General features: G+C 39.4%; 1 protein-coding gene across 2 annotated transcripts in view; it reads right to left on the bottom strand.

Moving 5' to 3' along the window:
- PLXDC2 (plexin domain containing 2) overlaps positions 1–25,703 on the bottom strand; it is a 662,310-nt gene that overhangs the window by 181,234 nt on the left and 455,373 nt on the right. For both annotated transcript variants that reach the window (XM_006887048.1, XM_006887049.1), the window contains one exon: positions 20,708–20,826. In XM_006887048.1, the coding sequence (XP_006887110.1) occupies positions 20,708–20,826 (119 nt within the window). The remainder of the gene's footprint in view (positions 1–20,707; positions 20,827–25,703) is intronic.

Raw genomic sequence — 25,703 nt, 5'->3', positions numbered from 1 at the left:
CTTTGCATAGTCCACGAAACACAGATAGACTGGTACTCCCTACTTTCAGCCAAGATCCATCTAACATTAGCTATAATATTCCCAGTACCATGACCTCTTCTAAACCCAGCCTACACATCTAGCAGTTCTCTGCTGACATGTTGCTTCAGTCATTTTTGGATAATCTTCAGCAGAATCTTGCTTGCATGTGATATTAACGATATTGTTCGATAATTTCCACACTCTGTCGGGTTACCTTTCTTTGGTATGGGAACAAATATAGATCTCTTCCAGTCAATTGGCCAGGTGGCTGTCCTCCAGATTTCTTCACACAACTTGATGAGCACATCCAGGGGAGCTTCTGTTTATTGAAATATGCCAATTGGTATGCTGTCAATTTCTGGAGCCCTTCCCCCCCAATTCTTTCAGAGTAGTTTGATCTTTTTCCTTCATTGTCAGGGGTTCTTCTTGCTCATATGTTGTTAAGTCACAAAAATGCAGATACTCTGTAAATCTGCAAGTGTTAAAAATCTATAGAATATTTTACACACAGAATCATTCTTGGATGGTTACAGGGAATAAGAAGGGAAGGAGAGGGGAGTAAACATTGATAAATAATAGACACTTAGTGAAGGGAAAGACAAGATACAATAATATAGCCCTTTGTGGGCATTACAATTAGTGTTACAATACAAAATGTGTTATACAATTAGTGTTATAATACAAAATGCATACTGTGATTGAACAAAAAGGCAATATGCTTTGTAAACTTTCACTCAAATCACAATTTTAAAAAAAGATTGTTTGTCATGTTGTCTGTTACCTGTTGTACAGGGAATTCTTTATTTAAGAAGGATATGGAGTACTCAAGTTGAAAATCCTTGGTCAAGGACGATATCTAGGTAAAAAACTCTAAAAGCTATATAGTCAGGTATCTCTTTTTCATCCTTTCTATAAGGCTTTATATCTCACAATTTCCTGCAAGTAAGGATTAGCTGAAAATGTGAACAGCTGAAAAAGCAGTATGAAATAAAAAACCCCCTCTAAGTTACAATAAAAAAGGAGAATGAAAAAAAAGTAGGTTCATTATACCCAAGTGTCTGTAACATTTGCCTTTTTACCATGAATGTAAGATAAATTTTGAGCAATGTTTTGTATGAATTCTATGTATGTTAATTTATTTGTATGAATAGAGAATGGCCTTTACAATTACATTCATGATAGTGAATAGAGAGGGTTTACATTAGTGAAAACATGCCTCCATTTTTACAAAGGCATTTAAAAATTATATTTTATTTCGTATTTTCATATCTGTTCTATTTTATAATGTATAGATAAACGTACTGGCATAAAACTATTCAATAAATGATATGTTGAAGTAAATAAACATAAACAAAAGAGTTTGCAACAGAAACACAAAATTCAAGAGACTAAAATAAACCATTAATAAGCAAAGATAGGGCTGAGGAGACATAAAAACCTCACTTCTCTCACTGTCCAGATGCTGGGACCCAATCTAGTCTCCAAAACATGGGCTCTATGTCTTTAAAACAGAGATAACAGCATGCTGCTTGAGCCAGAGGTAATGGAATTTTATTTTCGTTATTGTTCTGTCTTGCAAACGTCGCCAAAACATTCATTTTGTTTCCATTATGGACCCAGCTATCTATCTAATAGGCAGCACGGCATCTCAGCAGGGGCTCGATTGCACAGCACTTGTTCCAAAGTCTGAATCATATGTCTAAGAACTTTAGTGGAAAAGAGTTACTCTAAAACCATTCTAGTTCATTTGCTAATCAGCAATATGGTATATACTTTATTTATTTACATATATAGTTTGTTTTTTTTAATACTCCCTAGTTTACCCATTTTCATTTATTTCCAACTCTTAAACTTTCAACCTTATCTTTCTTAAGCACACCCAGTAACAATGACAAAACACTACCTCCAAGTGATTCTGATTCGTGGCAACCCCTCCTGAATTTTCAAGGCTGTAAAAACATTTTTCTGTGGAGCGGCTGGTGGACTAGAACCACTGATCTTTCAGCTGACAGTTCAATTAACGATAATACATGGTGTTACCAGGGCCTCTGTGCACTTCTCAACTGGCTATCAGGTTTGAATAGGTAATATCCTTTTCTGTTGTCAAACCATCCATAAAGTTGAAGTGCTAGTGCTTAGTTGTCTAAAAATTATGATTTTTCAATTCAATAAAACTACATAAAAATGCATTTGTTTTCCTGAATATAGTTAACATTTTACAGAATTTTCTCATCTCTTTGTAGGTTGGTCTAGTGGGTAAGGAGTTGAGCTGCCAACCCAAAGGCAGTCAATTTGAATCCACCAGCTGCTCCGTAGGAGGACGGTGGGCAATAAATAGCTGCTGCAGACCTGCTGGAGGGCCAGGTATGAGTTGGTTGTATCCTGAAGGCAATGATATTTGTTTGTTTTTACAGGTTAAAGTTATTAGATCAACCCCCACTCTTTTTTTAGAGTAATGTATTTTGCTGGGTGAATGCAAAGGTGAGTCCCAAGCTAAACTCCTGACACCCCACCTGCCATAATCAGACAGGTAGAAAATTTAGAAAGACAAAAGAGCATCCAATAATAGACAGGAAAAACCAATCCCTATATTAAAAGAGGCATTTCAAGCTTCATATATACATAAGCTCACTTAGACCTGCATGAAGAAAGATGAAATTGGTGAAGGATGAGGATAAAGTAGAAGGCTCATTCACCATCTCTCCCAAAATTGCTGCAGAGCTGATTCTGCCTTATGATAACAGCAGGAGTAGAAACCGTGTCCTCGGCTTTAGGGAAGCAGATCAGCAGGCCTCTCCCCTGCACATCCATCGGGCAGGTCTGAATTGCCAATCTTTCAGTGGTCCGTAACTGTGTGCACCACCAAAGTTTCTTTTTTAGGTTAGTGATTGAATGTAATACTTAAAAAGTAGAGAATGAGAAGAAGAAATCAGCTGGATGGATGTAGTGACATCAACAATGGGCTTGAGGAGAGAAAAAGATTATAAGGAGGCACAAAACAGGGCAAGATTTCAACCTGCTGTTAATAGACTTACTATGAACTGTAGCTGACTCTTCAGCATCTAACAACAGCCAGCACCTAACAACCATCTGAACTAACCAACACCTAGAAAGAGTACAACTCAGTAAATCTTTCCGCTGATTCTCATTCCAGAAACTCAGTGCTGTTACTTTTCTATTCACTTCAACTCTATAGGATGGAGTAGAAGTGCCCTGTAAGGATTGTAAGACTATAAGCGTTCATGGTAGCACACTGCCTCATCTTCTGCAGAGCTGCTGGGAGGTTCCAATAATGGCCATTCAGTCAGCATCTGAGTGCTCGCTCAATGTGATACTACCTAGCAGTTACCATGTGAAATAAAGCCTAAGGAGATAGAAATTTATCTTTTTTTTTTAATTTGAAATCTCCTGGTAGATAAAAGCTGGCATCACATTAGTTTGGACAGTAAATACTATCTGAGGTGGGGGTGGAGGGCAAGACGGGAAACCAATGTACATCTGTTTAAAGAGTAGTCACTGCTGAAATGAGAAACAATAGATGGAGTTTCATTAAAGCCATATTAAGGCTGATGTCTGCCGAAAGGAGCCCACACAACGAGGGCTGAGACAATCATGGCCACAGTGGGGACTTTGATGTGTGATGACAGCTAGATGAGGGAGCTTGCCCAAGCATGGCATTGGAATGAAACACTAACGGAAATGAGAGGAGACTAGAAGTTCCGCACCCTGAGTTTGGGTAGGCACTCAGAATGTTTCTGGTACAAAGGGGCCCTTTGTCATGGAGCATCAGGGCAGTGAGTCTGGGTATGGCATTATGTGGGCAAATGTCATAATTCCATATCAGGGACAAAGAGTGGTATGGCTTGGAAGTTATGAAAAAGCATCCAGCATGATCACGCAAATTGACAAAGACAGCATTACCAGCTTCTGGTAGAGGCAATTTTAGGACAGGTTTCCTATTTCTACAATTATTTCCTCTGTGCCCTCTCCTTGATACTCTCTTTGCCTCCTTCCTATTTTTATGCACAGCCTTTGCTTTTGTGGCACAAGAAAAACACCAGGAGTTTTTATGCAGCTGTATAATGAAAACAAAGATACACCTACAAATGCAAATGCACTAGATCTGGAAAGAAACTATGAAGATAGGATTTTAACATGTTTATACCTTTAAAATATAAGGAAGTGCTAGATACAAAAGGAGTCTGTCTGGCATGGTGTGCAACATACTAGGTTACTAATCAAAAAGTCTGCAGTTCAAATCCACCAATCACTCCACAGGAGAAAATGGAAAGTCTCCTTCTGTGCCATAATGGAGCATTGCTAAGTGTTAGACTTGGCACAGTGGCAGTGGGTTTGGTTTAGGTGGTGATTTAGAATCATCTAAATCTTTCTTTTCCTAAATTTATTTCTTAAAATTTTTAATCAGCATTTTACAAGCCATCTGTATTCTATAGTTATATATTCCTGTTGTTATGCTGTTGTTATGTGTCGCCTGGACCCTTAGTGACCCTAAGTACAGGAGCTCTGAACCCTGCCCTGTCCTGAGCCAGTCACACTAATTCCAACACACCTATCTCTATTGCCCCAGTTATTGTATCAGTCCATCGCATCCAGGGTCTTTTTCTCCTGAGCTGAACCTCCATCCTTCTGAGCATGATGTTCTTTTCCAAGGACTGGTCTCTCCTTGCCATGTGCCCAAAGTATGTGAGAGGGAGCTTCAAAATCCTAGACTCCAAGGAGGAACTTAGTTCCATCCTCTTCAAGACAGACCTATTTATTTTTTGGTAGTCCATGATATGTTTAAGACTTCTCCAGCACCACAACTTAAAGACATCAATTCTTCTTCTGCCATCCTTAGTCACTGTTCAACTCTCTGAAGCATAACTAGTAATTGTGAAGACCATGGCCTGGATTTAGGTGCACCTTAGTCTCTAGACTGACACTGTTGCTTTTCAGCACTCTGGAGAGCTGACAACAAAATTTTCACAATGCAATTCACCTTTTTATTTCACATTTATAAATTTCTGTGCTACTCTGCATTACTTAACTGTATACATATTACACATATCATACATTTACCTGGATTCAGCTATAGTTTTAGAAGACAAATTATTTTATATCTAAATGGTAGTTTTTCACTGTTAAGTCGCTTTTGACCTTCTCTCACTCTCTTAAATTTTTCCCCCAAACTGTACAAGTTCAACAAATGTTCAACCTTTAATACTGATGACATGAATGAAGAGTCATTACAATTTAAATAAGACAAATAGGATTCAAAGAGATCTTTAAAAATACATTAAGGAACTCACTGAAACCTACAACCAGTGGGCAAGAGTAACTTATTAATTATGCCTCCTTCTACAGAAACAGTCAATGTTACACTAAAGAACATTAGGTTTAAATACTTAAATGGTGCAATAGATTAAAAGTGATTTTACTTAATAAAGAGTAAAGTTCTTCTGCAGCAACCTCCTCAAATATTTGCTACTGAAAGTAAAAGTATAGTACACTCCTAAGAAAATGGACCTGGCTCATCTATGATTTCTAAGTCACCATACAGTAGGATTATTTGTCAATTACACTGCCAAACCTCAGGTATGTGATATGAATCTACCAGACGCTTTGTGGAAGAAATGAGGAAATTTCTTCCAGTGCAATTTGCTGCCTCTGAAAACCCACTGGACAGTCAGATATGGTCCAATTCTGAATGAAAGGGACTCAACAACTCTTCAACAGATTCTTATTCACTGTATCCCTAGTCAACACTGGAATTTTCCCATATTCTGTGGTTGTAATCTTTATGGATTTATATGAGCACAATTAAGTTTTCTGGGATTTCCATTCTCCTCAAGGTTAGGCACAATTTGTCGTGATCCACACACAGGCAAATGTCTTTGCATAGTCAGTGAGACACAGACATTTTTCTGGTAGTCTCTGCTTTCCGCCAAGATGCATCTAACATTGGCTATAAAGTCTTCAGTGCCATGGCTTCTTCTAAACCTAGCTTGCACATCTGGCAGTTGCATATCTGCTGATGTACAATTCCAGTCATTTGTGGATAATCTTTAGCAGGATCTTGCTGCATGTGTTATTAGTGATATTGTTTGGTAATTTCCAAATTATGTCAGGTCATCTTTTTTTGGAATAGGAGTAAGTTTAGATCTTTACCAGTAAGTTGGCCAGGTCGTTGTCCTACAGATTTCTTGGCACCACCTGGGTGAGAGCATCATCCAGGGCAACATTTGTTGAAATATGTTAATCAATTCCTGGGGCCTTATTTTTGGCATTTTCTTCAGAGCAGCTTGAACTTCCTCCTTTATCACTATAGACTCTAGATCATAATTTTTTTCATGAAATTCTTCTATGTCAGTCAATTCTTTTTGGGATAATGACTTTGGCTACTCCTTCCATCTTCTTTTGATGCTTCCTGGGTCACTCAATATTCTGACCTCAGAAGCCTTAAATACTGCAATTGAATTTGTTCTTTTTTTTTTCTCGTGTTTTTTTTTCTATAATTATATTTTATTAATTTTCATAAACATTTACAGAGATTTTGGGCTTCCACTCATTCATTGTTGCACTAAGTTCCTTCAGCTTAAGAAATCCTAAATTTTGCCCTTTTTATTTTCTGACTCCAGCTTCCTGCACATTTCATTATAATACTTTTCTTTGTCCTCCTGAGCTGCCCTTTGAAATATTTTCTTCAATTCCTTAACTTTTTTATTTCTTTCCTTTGCTTTGGCTTCTTGGCACCTTAGTATAATATTCAGTCTCTTCTGACATCCACCTTGGTCTTCCTCATCTGTGTTTTTAAGGACCTTTTGCATTCCTCATTGCTGATATTCCTGATAATCTCCATAGCTCATCAGGTATTTGCTCATTAGTTTTCAAAGCCTCAAATCTGTTCCTTAAATGTCTTTAAATTCTGTTCGGATAGGTTAAACTTTGGTTCTTGTGAATTTGATTGATTTTCTTTACCTTCAGTTTGAACTTGAATATATATATAGTTGATGGACTATTCCTCAATCAGCACCTGGTCTAGTTTTCACAACTGATGTTGAGCTACTCCATCAATTATTTTCTGCAGATGTAGTCAATCTGATTCTTCTATAGACCATCAGACCTTTATTCTGATCAAAAACATTTTCAATGAATAGATGATTGACAATTCTATCATCCTTTTTCCAGCTTCATGTTTTCCGACTACTGATCCTTCTTCCCTGTTCCCAACTTTTGTATTCCAGTCCTTCACTTGCAGAATCACTGAGTGGGTTCAAGTGTCTAAACTTTTGGTTAGCAACTGAGCATTTACCTATTGCATTATCAAGAGTAGGGATTGCTAATAAGCGAGAATGGAACTTCCACTTCTAAGTACAACAGAGAAATTTGTATAAGGCAATTTATTCTTTAGATCCACCAGAAAAAGATGGACAAAATATGGAAAATAGCTGTGGAATATATTAGATGACTGTTAAGATCAAAGACTTGAGAAATCATGATCCCCACACCCCAAAAAATGAAATCAAAGGAGAATGCTTCATACTACTCAAACACATTTACTTCACAATTCAGAATAGAACAGAACTTCAGTCAGATCAAATTGAGGAAAATCACAGGGATACAAGGAAATGAAAAGAAATGGTTTCTAATGAATACCTAGATCTTCAGTGGAGACCCTGGAAGAAATATTCTTGACGAGAAGAGGATAACCACAAATACACTAGCTGTTATACAGATTGAAACTTAACTTTAAATGAACTTTTTGCCACATAGAATTAAAAGATTTTATCTCATCCTAAAGGTCTGGCAAAAAGAAACAGATACACAGATAGATATATTAATAAAACCAGATAAATAAATCCTCTCTGGATGAGAAAAATGTACTATGAAATCTCAGATTTGATAGAAAACTATCTAGACAAAACAATATAGACAAAAAGACATGCCCAAAGCATAAAGACCTAGAGGAAATAAACAATATAAGTAGGCAATAGGATTGCAACAAGTAGAGAGCTATAACTTTAAGATAGTTATTATTAATACAGTGGTCTGGGAAATTGTGCCACTAATCCAAAAGCCTTGACTTTCTCACAGCAAAAATTCACGAGATGGTGCTTAAGAGAAAGATGGGCCTCAAGAACCCAATGAAGGACGAACTAGAAATTAGTTCTGACTCAAAGACAGTGAAAGAGAACATAGTAAAGAAAACAGAGAAGAAAACAGTAAATTCCATTAGACAATTAAATTTTCATATAATAAATAAATAAATGGATATGTAGATTTAAACAATGCATGGACATCAACCAGATATTGCGTTGAGAGCAAAAAGGGAAGATTTCTTTGTATTTTTACTACATCCTGTGTAAACAATTATCTTGCACATTTTAATTATTAATAGCAAGTTAATTAAGATAAGCAAGTAAGTTAAAGGTTATAATTTAAAAGATAATTTTAAGTCTTTAGATGAAAAATGGCTGACTCTGAGAAGAATGGGAATCCCAGAACACTTGATCGTTCGAATGCGAAACCTATACTTGGACCAGGACGCAGTCGTCAGAACAGAGCAAGGGAACACTACTTGGTTGAAAATTGGGAAGGGCATACGCCAGGGATGCATCCTATCTCCATACCTTTTCAACATCATACAGAACAGATTATCCGGGAGGCTGGGCTCTATGAGGAGAAATGTGGGGTCAAGATTGGTGGACGATTTATCAGCAATCTGCGTTATGCGGATGACACAACCCTGCTTGCTGAAACTGAGGAGGACCTGAAGCGCCTGCTGCAGAGTGTCAAGGACTGCAGCCTACAATATGGATTGAGGCTCAATGTCAGGAAGACAAAGATTCTCACCACTGGACCAATTGGCAGCATCAGGATGGATGGTGAAGAGATTGAGATTGTACACAGCTTTAGTTTGCTTGGCTCGATAGTTAACAGTCTTGGCACCAGCAGCCAGGAAATGAAAAGGTGCATTGCCATGGGAAAGTCTGCCATTAGGGACCTCTCCAAAGTACTGAAGAGCAATGGTGTCTCTCTGGAGACGAAGGTGCATCTGATACAGGCCATGGTCTTCACAATCACTTGTTATGTTATCAGAGAGTTGGACAATGACCAGGGAGGATAGGAGAATTGATGCCTTTGAGCTGTGGTGGTGGAGAGGAATGTTGAGAATACCATGGTCTGCTAGGAAAACAAACAAGATTTGTCCTGGAAAGGGTTAAACCGGGTGGCTCCTTGGAGGCAAGGATTCTGAGGCTCCGTCTAACATACTTTGGACATGTTGTGAGGAGAGAGTGGTTGTTGGAGGACATCATGCTTGGGGTGGTGGAGGGACAGCGCAGGAGAGGAAGGCCCTCTATGAGGTGGATTGATTCAGTGACTGGGGCAATTGGGATGGGAGTGTCAGAAACAGTGTGACTGGCAAAGGACAGAGCGGAGTTTAGGGCTGTTGTACATAGGGTCGCTATGAGTCGCAAGCCACTCGATGGCACATAACAACAACAACAACAGATGAAAAATACTGAGCTCTAACCTTTGGAAAAATAAATAAAAAACCAAAACATTTAAAAACAAATTTGTGCCTCCACTATTTAAAAAATCTCACATGGTTATGGAAGCTATTCTACTCTCAGTGAAGACAAGTTGAACATTATGAGCCAATAAACATTTATTATTATTTCAAGTAACAGTAGAACTTTCCCATCTCATTTCAATTAAAGGCAAGACTATGGTGAGAAATGCAAATGTATGTTCTAATTTACTGATAATTCACTATGTAGTTTGGACAGTGGAAAAGATGCTGTTAAGACAAATAACTATTTGGAGCATGATGAGCCTGGAAATTGCTGGGCTCAGTAAATTAAGGTAAAGAAAAATATTTGAAATAAACCGTATGAAAGTAATGAAAATTGAATTTGTCTTAATTAATTTGTCTTCAGTTAGGGATCTCTCCAAATGACTGAGGAGTAATGATATCAGTTTGAGGACTAAAGTGTGTCTGATTCAGGCCATGGTCTTTCCAGTCACTTGCTATGCATCTGAGAGCTGGACAGTGAACAAGGATGACAGAATTAATGATGCCTTTGAGCTGTGGTTTTGGAGAAGAGCACTGAACACTCCATGGACTACCAAAAGATCAAACAAATATGTCTTGGAGTAGATGCAGCCAGAGTGCTCTTTGGATGGAAAGATGATGAGGGTTCACCTCATATTGGGAAGGGTGGAGGGTGAAGGAGAGGAAGACCCTCAACCAGACGGATTGACATGGTGACTGCTGCAATGCGCTTTAAAATTTCAGGAAGTGTGAGGATGGCACAGAACATGATTAAGGGTCAGATATGTTGTTCACAGGTTCACTGTGGGTAGTACTTGACCAGACAACACCTAACAACAACATTTATCTTATGCAGTTCTATTTTTTAATCAACGACTTAATCAACCTCTCTCTTGAGAGCCATAAAATATACTAAACAAAGCACTGAACTGTTTTGAAGGATTTCAAAGGCTGTGGTTTTAATGAAAGGAATTCTTATTCATACCCATGAACAAATAATTTTAATGTGTGATGACTTAGGTGCATCTGATTGAAAGTATCATCTTTTCAGTTAGTTCTTCTGCCTCTGAAAATTGGACGCTAAAGATGACAGTAGAAGGATCTATACTTTTGATCAGTAGTGTTGGAGAAGAACACTGCATATCCCAAGGACTGCCAGAGGAATAAAAAGTATGTCTTAGAAAAAATGCAGCCATGGCGCAGCCTGGAGGGAAGGATGATGGAACTTCATGTCACATATTTTGGGCATGCTGTTAGAAGTGGTGAATCCTTGGAAAAGGAGATCATACTTTGAAGGGTGGCATTGTCAGTGAAAGAGATGAAGACTCTTAAAGAAATGGACTGACACAGATGCTGGAACAACGGGCGTGAGTATATTAGGGATGATGAGGATGGTGCAGAACAGAGGAGGATTCCGGTCTACTTTGCATGGAGTGGATTTAAGTCGTAATGAACTTGATGGCATCTAATAAGGCACAATGATCTTTCACCCCTTCTGCAAGGTTAGTGATAGACACTATAGGATACTATTAACTTGATGACACATAACAACAATTAAATAACCTTATTTCCTCTCAATTCATAATAGCTCCTATTGGGTTTATTGCTGTTATATTAGGTCAAGTCAGAAATAACCCAAGGTTGACCCTCCAGCAGGTTGTCACAGAAGTAAATCACACAGGAAGGAGACTGCCCATCCTTCTCCTGCAGGGTACAGGGTGGATTTGAACAGTGTGTCTTTGGTATTGCAACACAACTTCTTATCACTTGGCCACTAGAGCTGCCCTCTATTTGGTTTCTGAGGTTGTAAATATTTATGGGAGGAAACTCCCATCTTTCTTCCTCAGAGTCACTAGCAGATTGGAACCACCTAAAATTTGTAATCTTCTAGTTAACAGTGTAACATGCCTTCTGAACTCCTTCAAACAAAGCTAGTTCAAAGCTACTGCGAGGAGTTACAAAAGTAATAGCACTTATTTCCCGGTCTAAATGTGGCTTCGCCTGACATACTTTGGACATGTTGTAAGGAGAGACAGGTCTTTGGAGAGGGACATCATGCTGGGCAGAGTGGAGGGACAGTGCAGGAGGGGAAGACCCTCTACAAGGTGGAGTGATTCAGTAACTGGGGTAATCGGGATGGATGTGTCAGAGGCAGTGAGATTGGCACAGGATAGAGCAGGGTTTAGGGCTGTTGTACATAGGGTCGCCATGAGTCGCAAGTGACATGACGGCACTTAACAACAAACAACAATAACAAATGTGGAAACTACAGAACAATCTCACTGATTTCACATGTAGGCAAGATTTTACTGAAGATTATCTAAAAACGACTGGAACAGCACATCAGCAGAGAGCTACCAGAAGTCCAGGCTGGGTCGTGGTACTAGAGATATTGTAGCTGATGTTAGATGGATCTTGGCTGAAAGCAGGGAATACCAGAGGAATGTCTATCTGTGTTTCATTGACTACGCAAAGGCATTTGACTCTGTAGATCATAACAAACTGTGGCTGACTCTGAGAAGAATGGGAATCCCAGAACACTTGATCGTTCTAATGCGAAACCTACACTTGGACCAGGAGGCAGTCGTCAGAGCAGAGCAAGGGAATACTGCATGGTTCAAAATTGAGAAGGGTGTACGCCAGGGATGCATCCTATCTCCATACCTTTTCAACCTGTATGCAGAACAGATTATCCGGGAGGCTGGGCTCTATGAGGAGAAATATGGGGTCAAGATTGGTGGACGATTTATCAACAATCTGCATTATGTGCATAATACAACCCTGCTTGCTGAAACTGAAGAGGACCTGAAGCACCTGCTGCAGAGCATCAAGGACTGCAGCCTACAATATGGATTGAGGCTCAATGTCAAGAAGACAAAGATTCTCACCACTGGACCAATTGGCAGCATCAGGATGGATGGTGAAGAGATTGAGATTGTACACAGCTTTAGTTTGCTTGGCTCCACAGTCAACAGTCTTGGCACCAGCAGCCAGGAAATGAAAAGGTGCATTGCCATGGGAAAGTCTGCTGTTAGGGACCTCTCCAAAGTACGGAAGAGCAATGGTGTCTCTCTGGAGACTAAGGTGCATCTCATAGAGGCCATGGTCTTCGCAATCACTTGTTATGCATCAGAGAGTTGGACAATCACCAGGGAGGATAGAAGGAGAATTGATGCCTTTGAGTTGTGGTGCTGGAGAAGAGTACTGAGAATACCATGGACTGCTAGGAAAACAAACAGATTTGTCCTGGAAAGGGTTAAACCGGGTGGCTCCTTGGAGGCAAGGATTCTGAGGCTCCGTCTAACATACTTTGGACATGTTGTGAGGAGAGACCGGTCCTTAGAGAGGGACATCATGCTTGGGAGGGTGGAGGGACAGCGCAGGAGAGGAAGGCCCTCTATGAGGTGGATTGATTCAGTGACTGGGATAATTGGGATGGGAGTGTCGGAGACAGTGCAATTGGCACAGGACAGAGCGGAGTTTAGGGCTGTTGTACATAGGGTCGCTATGAGTTGCAGGCAACTCGATGGCATAACAACAACAACAACAAATTTAGTCAGGTAATGAATTAATAATTATGTTGTTGTTGTTGTTGTTGTTTTTGTTATGTGCCGTTGAGTCACTTGCAACACATAAAACTGCCCTAAACTCTGCTGTATTTTGAGCCAACTTTATTGTTTCTGACACATCTACCCCCATTACAACTGTCACTGAATCAGTCCATCTTACTGAGGGTCTTCCTCGCTTGTGCTGTCCTTGCTCCCATCCAAACATGAGGTCCCTCTCCAAGGACTGGTCCGTCCTTGCCACATGCCCAAAGTATGTCAGACCAAGCCTCAAAATCTTTGCCTCCAAGGAGCAGCCTGGTTTCACCCTCTCCGGATGGACCACTGTGTTCTCTCATTAGTCCATGGTATATTCAATACTCTTCTCCACCACCACAGCTCAAAGGCATCAGTTCTCCTTCTATCATTCCTAGTCATTGTCCAGCTTTCTGATGCCTACTTCTTGTATTAAATGTTCTCATGATTTAGTTGTCTTTACACTTTGCTTGGGAAGAGCTCTCCTGACTGCACATGTAATTGTGGAATATAATGCTGTCAGATAATAAAATTATTAAGACAGTAAGCACTACAAATATTTACAGAAATAATGAGAGATTTACTCATTGTTATAAATAACCTCAGAATATTATAATTCAAGGACATTGAATTTATCTTTGCTTTCTCTAGAAGCATGCCACTTTGTGACTTAAGATTGCTTCACTGAAAGAATCATATGAATGTCTCAATTCCAGACAAGCCCAGTAGTACTATCACTACACATTCAGCTGCTAACAGAAAGCCTTCTGGTCTGAATTGACTAGTTAAGTAGGTGAAGGATATGACTAGTTATTTGAGAGAAAGATGAGGTGGCTCTGCAAAGACTGGTGGTTGACTAGATGACAATAGATTTGTGCGCGCGCGCGTATTAATTGACTGAAGACTTCAATATGGATTACATTTCAATACCAAGAAAACAAGAATCCTCACAACTAGAACAGTAGACAACCTTATGATAGGTGGAGAAAAGATCTGATTAAAACTTTTAGTTTTACTTGGACCCACAATCTACAGCCATGGTAGCAATAGATAAGAAATCAAAGGATGTGTTGCACAGGGCAAATCTGCTGTCAAAGACCTCTCCAGAGTTTAGATGTCAGTTTCAATACTATGGCATGCCTCATCCATGCTATGGTATTTTTGTTTCATATGCATATGAAAGCTGAACAATGAATAAGGAAGATGTAGGAGAACTGATACTTCTGCATTGTGATATTGGGGTACCGGCAAAGAGAATATACCATGGACTGCCAAACAAACAAACAAATCTGTCTTGGAGGAAGTACAACCAGCGTGGGAGCCAAAGCTGGTGAAATCTGCTCTCACATACTTTGGGCAGGTTGGCAGGAAGGTCAGTCCTTGGAAAAAAGACATCATGCTGGGAAAAGGAGAGAGTTAGAGAAAGGCAGAAAGAGCCTCATGTGTGGGTTGACACAGTAAATTCAACAGTGGTACTGAGCACAGCAGAAACTGTGAGGATGGTGCAAGGTTTCAATCTATTACACATAAAGAATCTATGAATAATAGTGAACTCAATAGCACCTAATGACAACAGTTCCATAATTAAGCACAATGCATATATTGAAGGTTTCTATGTCCCATGTCTATGGGAAAGACAAAGAACACTAACAATACAGAAGTTTGTAGAAGAACTAAAACTAAACATTTACGAAATCACTTTGGAAAGAATAATGACGTTGTTGTCATGATGTTAGGTGCTGTTGAGTCCAGTATGACTCATTGTTACACTATAAACAACAGACCTGAACCCTGTCCTGTCTTATCTGGTACCATCCTCATCATCTCTGACACCTTTGAGCCCATTGCCGTAGTCACTGTGTCTATCCATGTCCTTGAGGGTCTTCCTCTCTTTCCCCGACTCTCCACCATTCCAAACATGATGTTCTCTTCCTAGGAAAATCTTCTCCTAGCAACATGCTGAAAGCACAAGAGACAAAGCTCCATGATCTTTGCCTCCAAAAACCACTACAGTTGAACTTTTCCCAAGACATATCTGTTTATTCTTTTGGCAGCCCATGGGATATTCAGTACTCTTCTCTAAGATCACAACTCAAACATTCTTCTATTTCTTAATCCACTGTGTGACTCTCAGATGTACTGTGAGAGATTGAAAAGACCACTTCAGTGTTCAGACTGACATAGTTTCCTTCAGTATTTTGGAGAGATCCCTGAAAGCAGACCTGCCCACTGCAATATGTCTCCTGGTCTATGCAGTATACTACTTTCTTATGTGCAATTAAAAATCATTTTCTAGAAGTATCAAAGGCTACTAGTTCTCATACCTAATGTAAACGGACCCTTACCTTGGCAAATTTTACTAGTTCTCATACCTAATGTAAACGGACCCTTACCTTGGCAAATTTTACTATGAGAAAGTTGTTCCTCAAAATGAAATATATGATAGTTATTAGGAAACAAAAATTTAGACAGATGTAAAAACATCTGCTTTCTAACAAGAAAGGGCACAAAAGCAAATACTAGACCAAAAATTGCTACTTTAGAACTCTAAGCACAGAGGAATGATGTCTGAAAATATTTGAAATATCCAGAATATATTAACATTACCTATGAGTTTAATATTTCCCCAAGACAAAACAGGAGAAACATATTGACATTCTTTTCCTTTGATAAAATAAGGAAACAAGAGATTTAAAACATCAAACAAAAATACAGAGTGAACATGAAGAATAAACTATTTCTTTCCAGTATGGGATACTTGATGAGAAAACAAAATAAAGAAGACATTTTTATAGGAAAGCACAAAACAAAGAGAGACCACAACTATTACAGAAACCTCTGCTTTGACAAAGCCTAGGGTACTGAGATTTCAAACTCTATCTAGACTTACTGACTCTGAATCTTTCAAGAAATTTTGCCACTGTTGGTTAAAAACAAGGGAAAAACTCACATTCCAAAATGTCACTCTGTAGCCATGGCAATACACTTGATTAAAGTGAAAACAAGAAATGAGTGAATGTCTTTGAGAGATAATAACTTCGTTTCCAGTTGTTATGTTATGTGCCATCGAGTCGTTTCCGACTCATAGCGACCCTATGCACAACAGCTCTAAACCCTGCTCTATCCTGCGCCAACCGCACCGCCTCCGACACACCCATCCCGATTACCCCAGTCACCGAATCAATCCATCTCATAGAGGGTCTTCCCCTCCTGCGCTGTCCCTTCACCCTCCCAAGCATGATGTCCCTCTCCAAGGACCCGTCCCTCCTGGCAACATGTCCAAAGTATGTCAGACGAAGCCCCAGAATCCTTGCCTCCAAGGAGCAGCTTGGTTTAATCCTCTCCAAGATGGATCTGTTTGTTTTCCTGGCAGTCCAGGGTACATTCAGTACCCTTCTCCAGCACCACAGCTCAAAAGCATCCACCCTCCTTCTGTCCTCCCTAGTCATTGTCCAACTCTCTGATGCATAACAAGCGATTGCAAATACCATGGCCTGTATCAGGCGCACCTTAGTCTCCAGAGAGACACTGTTGCTCCTGAGTACCTTAGAGAGGTCCCTAATAGCAGACTTTCCCATCGCGATACGCTTTTTGATTTCCTGACTGCTGGTGCCAAGAGTGTTGACTGTGGAGCCGAGCAAACTGAAGGTGTGAACACTCTCAATCTCTTCGTCATCCATCCTGACCCTGCTAGTTGGTCCAGTGGTGAGAATCTTTGTCTTCTTGACGTTGAGCCTTAGTCCATACTGAAGGCTGCAGTCCTTGACCCTTCGCAGCAAGTGCATGAGGTCCTCCTCAGTTTCAGCAAGCAAGGTTGTGTCATCTGCAAAAATATGGTGGTCTATGACATGAAACAAACAGATTCATTTTGGAGAAGATTAAACCAAGCTACTCCTTGGAGGCAAGGATTCTGGGGCTTCATCTGACATACTTTGGACATGTTGCCAGGAGAGGGACATCATGTTTGGGAGGGTGGAGGGACGGCGCAGGAGGGGAAGACCCTCTATGAGATGGATTGATTCGGTGACTGGGGTAATCGGGATGGGTGTGTCAGAGACAGTGTGGTTGGCGTAGGATAGAGCAGGATTTAGGGCTGTTGTGCATAGGGTCGCTATGAGTTGCAAACGACTCGACGGCACATAACAACAACAACATGACATGAAAACACAGCTCTAGATAAAGAAATATAGAGCAACCAGATCCTGTATTATATTCTATTTACATTACTGCCCCCAAATAAATGAGTACTTCCCATGGAAAAACTAATCAAAAGCATAGAAACATCTGGCACAGTAGTTAGATTTCCAAAATTTGGTCTGTCTGAATGAAATATAACTATCCCTTACCCGACAGAATAATTCTGAGTTCAGAAATTCTGACCAAAACAAATCCTTTTTTTATTATCAACATCCTTTCTATGGTCAGGAATTTGTTATCCATAGGGGCCAAAAAGCCCTAATTTGAAAAGTCAGTCATTAAAAAGAAAGGAAAAAAAAATTCCATTGTTGTCAATTCCAACTTGTAGTGATTCCTACAGGTAGAACAGAACTGTCCCTGTAAGGTTTTCAAGATAATAGATCTTTACCAAAGCAGAGAAAGCCTCATCTTTCTTCCAAGCTGAAGCCAGCAGGTCCCAACTGCAAAATGTTCAGTTAGCAATCCAACACTTAATCCACTGTGCCAGCAGGACGCCTTGGCGTCACATCTATTATTAATTCATGTTGTAAGAATTTCTCAAATGACTAATGTTGGCTTAATTCTCACATCTGAAGTTCTTGGAACTTTGTCCATCCATTTTTATTTTTTTTTCTGCTCAAGTTTTTAGGTTATCTAACAGATTATAGGGAGCTCTGGTGGCCTAGTGGTTGAGGAGTTACACCACCACCACTAAGGCATGCAGTTCAAATCTGCCAGGGGATCTGAGGGAGGAAGGTGGGCAAGCTCCTCCTGTGGGATTTATGGCTTCTAAAACCTGATGGAGAGTCACCTTTAACTTCCTTCTAACTCAATGGTACCACAAAACAACAACAACAGAAATCATAATAATAGACTTACAAGAATAGTTAGTTTCAGTGGTCTACTGGCAAGGAGTTACACTGTCAACCTAAAGGCACACAGTTTTATTATACCAGATATTCTACAAAATAAAAGTGGGCAATCCCCTCCCATGAGATTTACAACCTAAAAATCCACGGAGGGGTCAGCTATCAGTCATTTCAGACCAGATAGCAATGAGTTAAGAGTCAATGGCCTTTACAGATCTCTGGTAGTAGTGTTGCTGTTACTTGTCAACAAGTTGAGCACAACCCTGTGGACAGTCACCCTGAACTCTTTTCTAACCTGTGCCATCCTTTACATCTGATCATCTCTTAGGAGGTCTTCCTTTCCTTTGCTGTCCTTCCATCTTTCCAAATATGATGTCTCTTTTTAAAGTATAGCCTCGGCTAGCTACATGCACAAAGGTCTAAGAGGAAGTGTTGCCATCTTTGCTTCCATGGAGCACTCTGGCTGCACTTTATTGAAGACACACGTTTCTTCTTTAGGTGATCCATTGGATATTTAGTACTCTTCTCCAACACAAATCAAAGGCATCAATTCTTTTTCTGTCATCTTTATTCACTGTTGAGATCTTGATGCATAGTAGATGACTGAGGAGATCATGGTCTGAATTAGGCATATTTAGTCTCCAAACTGACATCACTGTTCTTCAATATTTTGGAGAGGTCCCTGACATTGGACTAGCACAGTGTAATATGTCTCCTGATTTTCTGACTGCTGTTATGAAGGGTGTTAACTTCTGGTCCAAACAAGCTGAAATTATTGACAGCTACAATCCTTTCTCTATCTATCATAATGTTGACTGTTTGTCCTGTTTTCTTGATCTTAGGATGTAATCCACAACAAAGTCTGTAGTCCTTTATAGTCTAGAGCTAGCATTTCATATCCTCTTCACTTTCAGCAAGCAAAGTGTGTCATCGGTGAGCACTAAGGAGGCCACCCAGGCCCTGACAGGATCCAAAGACCCAGAGGGAGGTTTGTAGGCATCAGTGCAGGCAGCCGGTGCCAAAAGCCAACACTAAAGATCCAGCTGTCTCTGCCAATACCTCCATCCAGGACCCCATCTATTGCACTGCCATGGGCCTCAGGTGTGATCTGAATGGGGTGTCCTGTGGGATAATATTTCTATATTTGATAGTCTTTGTGGTTTGCTTTTAGAGATACAGCAACTATCCATCATTTTGGATATAAGGGAATGATCTGCGTGTTGCCAATCACTTTATATCTTTGCTGTGTATGTTGTTGTGTACTATTGAGTTGCAACTGACCAATAATTGATCCTCAAGTGATTTTTCAGAAGCAGTTAATCACATTGGAGGGGACCTGCCTATCTTTCTCCTGAGAAGCAGTTGGTGGATTTGAACAGTGTGCCTCTGGATTGCAATGCAGCTTCTTACCACTAGGCCATCAGTGCTCCCAAATGTATAGGGTCGGGTCTTAATTATTTGCTCTCGTGAGTACAGCACTTATTTGTCAATCTGCTTTATTGGTATAGCTTATGGGGTGGTCTAGTGAAGGAACCTGTACCACCAGTGGATCAGGAACCAGAAGAGTCACCCATGGTAGAGCCATTGCAACAGAGTTCCTAGATTAAGACAGACTAGGAAAAAGGATTGGTCATGAACTTCGGAAACAACAGACCTTCAAAAACCTCATGAACCTCTGGTGGTGCATCCTACCATAATTCAAGCCGCTAACCTAAGTGCTATATGTGTCCTGCCATTCAGTCCTCCAGCAGCTCCTTCCAATTAAGATGTACATTCTCCTCTGGTTACAATTTATAATGCTGAAAACCTGGTAGTGGGTCACGATTTCATGGAACTAATTGGACAGTAGTGAATTTAAGTTTAAAAGATCTTAATTACATTGTCAATAGAGCATGAAAAAAAAATGTGTTACTAGTCTGGTCTAAACATTAAGGGTACATTTTTGTAAACATATATCCTTTAGCTTGTCAATATGGTAAGATGAAACAACCGTTAAGTTTAAATTCCCTTATAATTTCTGCCAGCCAGGCCAACACTGCATGCCAACTAATACTTTTGGAATTAGAAGACCAAACAAAAAATCCCAGAAGATATAAACATAAACAGTAAAATATATAGAAGAAATTCCTTCACACTGAAAATATTGTAATTGGAGATATTTTACAGTAATGCATTTAGAATATAATTACTTAAAAGAATTCATCAACCATGACACAAATTATATCAGAATAAACAAATATGCTAACAAACAAAAATTAAAGAATTAAAAATCTGCTGAAAAAGGATAACTTAACATTAAAAAATGTGAGATTTCGGTTAGTTTTGATTGAGAGGTTTGTTTTTTTTTAAATTGAGCAAAAAACCCCAGGCAGGTAAGAAAATAATTTGAGATTCTTGACTATAAACTGCCCTTTCCTTGACACTTGAGAAAGGAAAATACAGAGTGGGAGAAAAAGGCTGAAGTTAAAATAGGAGTAGATAGAAATGATCAAACCATTACTTACTTCTTTGTATCCAAAGATGATGCGTCCATCAGTGAGGAGGGTTGCCTGGAAGGTGAAGCTGCCCAGGTTGTAATTATCCTGGAGGTGAACATGGTCCCACTGTACAACAAGGGCTGTTCCTACAACAAATAAAAGCCATGAGGAAAGGAAGAAACATGGAGTGGAAAAAACAAAACAAAACAACTAACCAACCAATTTTGGTGAGAGTTGCATAAAAACAGCGCAGGCCTTTAAATTGAGAACTTGTGCTCTTCATATATTATGTTGCTAATGTCTTTAGACAAGGAACAGTGCAGGAGAGGAAGAAGACTCTGGATGAGATGGACTGACACAGTGTCTATGGCAATGGAGTCAGGTGTGTCAGACATGGTGAGGTTGGCTCAGGATAAGGCAAGGTGCATAAGTCCACTATGAGTTAGAGCTGACAATAAGAATTATTTAAATTAAAAGTCTTGTACATTAGGTGTTCTGTGGGTTTTCCCCCTTTTCTTCTTTTTAAAAAGAATTGAGTTTTCTCTAAATATTTGGGAAAAAAATCTAACCTTACACAAAGTTTAATTATAAGCCCATTGTGTGTTGCCTTGTTGTCGTTGTATACCACAGAGTAGGAATCAACCCATAGCTGATCTTCTAGCAGGTTTTCAGAGGTAGTTAATTGCATGGAAGGAGATTGTCCCTCCTTCTCCTGAGGAGCAGCTGGTGGCCTTGAACCATTTGCCTTTGGGATTACAGCAGAGCTTCTTGCCACTAGACTATCAGAGCTCACTAATGCAAATGGATACTTCCTGCTTAAATTTCTATGACTGCTTTAAAAACTCAGCTTAAGTGGATAGAATGAGCTTCAAACATGATTGGCAAGTGCAGAGACAGAAAGGAGCACATTCAAAAAACTCAAACCACTTTTGAAAGACTTGAAAATGTCATTTCTATACTGAAAATGACTCTTTTCCACAATAAAGAATTTCCCTTAGCACTAATAGAACTTTATTCTTTGATTCACAATGCCTGCATTCCTGTCTTTGTTGTATTGCTTCAAGGAGGCTGCAAGGCAGCTTAATGGGCCCTGGCTAAGATCTCTGAAGTCCCCTTGAAGCACACTGGGATAACTCTTTAGCACTGTATCATTTCTGATAACTCAATCTACCCATGTTAATAGAGTAGTGTTAATCAGAAACTGGTGGTGAAAATACAGTAAAAGCCACTGGTGAAAGTCATAACTTTGTTTCAACTAATATTATGCATTTTTATTTTAAGAAACAAATAAGAATTTAGGGTTGTTTTTTTTAATAGGTTTAGAAAATGATTTCTCAGAACTAAAAGAGTAAAACTGATCTCTAGGCTTTGGAACTTATTAAGGTTGGGGAAAATAAAGATCATATAATAGAAATAATCTTAAGCAATAATTTTGTAGTAATAGAATATCCTTGTGCTAGCAGATGGCTATTAAATAGATACAATATCTGAAATAAACGTTTAATGACAAATCGTAAGTCTTTGTTGCTGTGCCATTTACATAAATAGAGACACTAACAGAGAGAATTCAACTGTCCCATTGGGTTTCCTAGGCTGTAATCTTCATGAGAAGGCGCTGTGGTGGTATAGTGTAGAATGTATTGGGCTACTGGTGGCCAATGGTAAGCACCTTCACTACTAAGCCAATGGAATGCTGTTCAAGTCAACAGTTGCTCTGGGGGAGAGAGATGGGCAGCCCCTTTCTGTGCAATAAACAGCCTCTGAAATCCTGGTTGAGGGTTTAGCTATGAGGTTCTGACTCTATGGCACATAACAAAAACAACAACTATTAACATAAAGGTCAGGTATTCTATTCCATTAGCCACTCCAAGAGAGAGTGCTGCTATGAGCCAGAGCTTGCTCAACGGTAACTGGCTCTTCTAGCAATCTTAAAGGGAGCCGATCTCTAGGGTTTATCTCCACATATACTAGTGGATTCAAATTATTAATTATTTTAGTTAGCACAAGGATCCTCAAGTGGTGTTGAAATTAAAAAAAGGATTAATATTTTATAGGTAAAGGTGTTTGCTCTTGAATTTTATCTTAGTACATTTTTCCCCAGTGTAACCATCCCCGGGAGGCTTCTTAAAATGCACCTATGTCTCAAAGTCTGCCTCCTGGGAAAACTAGTGGGGACATTCATTAAGCATTATTTTAACTCATCAGTTTCTTTTTAACACTTTTCCCATTTGCCTTCTAGTAGATAACCTAGTATAGTGTCAAGGTGGGACACTCAGGACATGAATACACCAAAGGGTGAAGGTGAACATGAGGGAGGCTTATAGTATTTTTTGTTTGTTTGTTTTATTAGAATAATTATGTTTTAGATGAAAGCTTATATAACATATTGGGTTTTATTTAACAATTTTCATACAAATTGTTCTATGACAGTAGTTATTACAATGTGTCAGCATCCTCACTTTTCAGTCAATCTAGTTCTCCTACCCCTCCATAATCATAATCTGTTCAGCTAAGATTAATTGCAGACTAGCTATAAGAAGTACAGAGTCAACATTTTCCCAAATGTCTGATTTACTCTATGATTTCTGACATCAGCAGTCTTTCCTTTGTTTAGTTCCCTTGATCCTCTGTGTACCTTAGGTTTGGGGGTTTGCGGGAAGGTTTCCCAGAGACTCAGACCTGTCAAGGGAATGTCTCATGTGACTGTGTGTATGCAGGCTAGTTTTACAGAGACTGTGATAGTTGTAGACTGTTAACTGCAGTGTAACTGGAAAGAAGATGTCCCAAATAGAGAACTAGCATTTAGGTTTCATGGGCATATATGAGCCTCTAGTAAAGCTTATTATTATTGGTGAGCCCTGATTAAAACAAGCTTGGAAGGAGGAGTGGCATTCACAACAAGCTTGGAAGGAGGAGTGGCATTCACTTCCATAACAGTTTGCCTCCGGAAACCCTATGAACCTGGAGAGAGGATGAGAGACACCCATGCATTGAGGACTCTCCTTCATAGGGTCGCCATGAGTCGCCTGCGACTCGACGGCACTTAACAACAACAACTTTTAGTCATAGTGAACACCGAACACATACTCTTGTTATGTATGGGTGAAGAAGAATCAGTTTGTTTGCTTCTACAAGCTTCACCTTACATGTACTGTGCTTAGTTTTGCTTATTTTTAACTGGAAATGATTACAGTACAAAATAGCCAGGGAACTTGCAATGGCGTAGCAGAATGGGTGTTGTGGGTGTTGTTTTTTTTTTTTTTTTAGCATTAAATCCTTCTTAAAATCTTTGTACTTTAAATAGCTCACAAACGTCAAGCTGAGGCTCTTCTCTATTTACAACTTTCCTTGACAGATACTGATCTAGGGTGAGGATGGTCTAGGCTTGTCCTGGTTCTGATGTATGCTGTGTGGTCTTGGCCACAGTTAACCTCCATGAATCTATTCCTCATCTATAAAGTGAAAGTATGAATCCTTCAAGAGATTTCTGAATTTAATACAAAAAAATACTAACACAGCAAATTATTGATATATTTAGTATGGATACAAGGCAATAAAAATATACAATTCTTCACAAAAAAGACATATAAGTGAATGAGATAATTAAGGTTGGTTTTTAAAAATATTATACAAGCCATGCTGAAGGTACTATTATTGCAAGTTATATTAAATTTGCAAACAAAGATTTATCTTCACTAGAAATATAGTTCCTCCAGGGTAGGTTATGTATGTGTGTATGTACGTATGTATGTATGTATTTACTTAGTCAACAGCTCTATTTACAGCCTCCAAAAGATGCTGGAAGAGCAATCATAAGTTGGTTCAGAATCAAAGGCAATCAAGCAGTACCAAGAAGTCCTGGCATGGTGCATAACAGCTATCGGCTTATGAACTGTTTGAATCCACCAGCAGCTCCTTGGGAAAAAGACCAGCTGTCTACCTCCAGTAAAGATACAGATTTAGAGCTAAAGATTTCAGCCTCAGGAACTCTTTGGAAGTTCACTATGAGTTTGAACTAACTCAATGGCAGTGGGTTTGGCAGGTTTTAGATGTACCAGAAAGCCCCTGGTGCAGTAGTAAAAAGTTGGTGTGGTCAGCTGCTAAACAAATGATTACAATTTTGAGACTAGAGATTGGGAGATTCTAAGAGGAGTGTTTAAAGAAAAGACTGGCAGCCTACTTCAGAAACATCGATCATTGAAAACCCTATGAAGGGCAATCTTCTTCTGAAATACACAGGGTCATCAAGTGTTAGAATACACTCAATGGAAACATATAAAACCAGGAAACATGTAGCAGTCTCAAAAATAGCTAAATATCACATTTTAAAAAAATAAATATTTGAAGCTATAATAGTTATTGTAGCTAATGTTAGATGGATCTTAGCTGAAAGCAGGGAATACCAGAGGAATAACTATCTATGTTTCATTGATTATGGAAAGGTGTTCGACTGTGTGGGTCATAACAAACTGTGGCTGACTCTGAGAAGAATAGGAATCCCAGAACACTTGATTGTGCTAATGAGAAACCTATACTTGGACCAAGAGGCAATCATCAGAACAGAGTAAGGAAATACTGCACGGTTCAAAATTAGAAAGGTGTACACCAGGGATGTGTCCTATCTCCATATCTTTTCAACTATATGCAGAACAGATTATCCGGCTATGAGTAGAAGCGTGGCATCAGGACTGGTTGAAGACCCATCAACATCTGAGTTATGCAGATGACATGACCCTGCTTGCTGAAACTGAGGAGGACCTGAAGCGATTGCTCCAGAGGGTCAAGGACTGTAGCCTCCAATATGGATTGAGGCTCAATGTCAAGAAGACAAAGATTCTCACCACTGGACCAATTGGCAGTATTATGATAGATGATGAAGAGATTGAGATAGTTAACAGCTTCAGTTTGCTTGACTCCACAATCAACACTCTTGGTACCAGCAACCAGGAAATCAAGGGAGGAATTGCATTGGGAAAGTTGGCTGTCAGGCACCTCTGCAGAGTACTGAAGAGCAACAACATCA

The sequence above is a fragment of the Elephantulus edwardii genome, unplaced genomic scaffold, assembly GCF_000299155.1.
Source record: "Elephantulus edwardii isolate Elephantulus edwardi_28Jun2011 unplaced genomic scaffold, EleEdw1.0 scaffold00054, whole genome shotgun sequence".
Classification (NCBI taxonomy): Eukaryota; Metazoa; Chordata; class Mammalia; order Macroscelidea; family Macroscelididae; genus Elephantulus; species Elephantulus edwardii.
The sequence above is the reverse complement of the archived record's forward strand: the minus strand, read 5'-3'. Positions and strand labels throughout refer to the sequence as shown.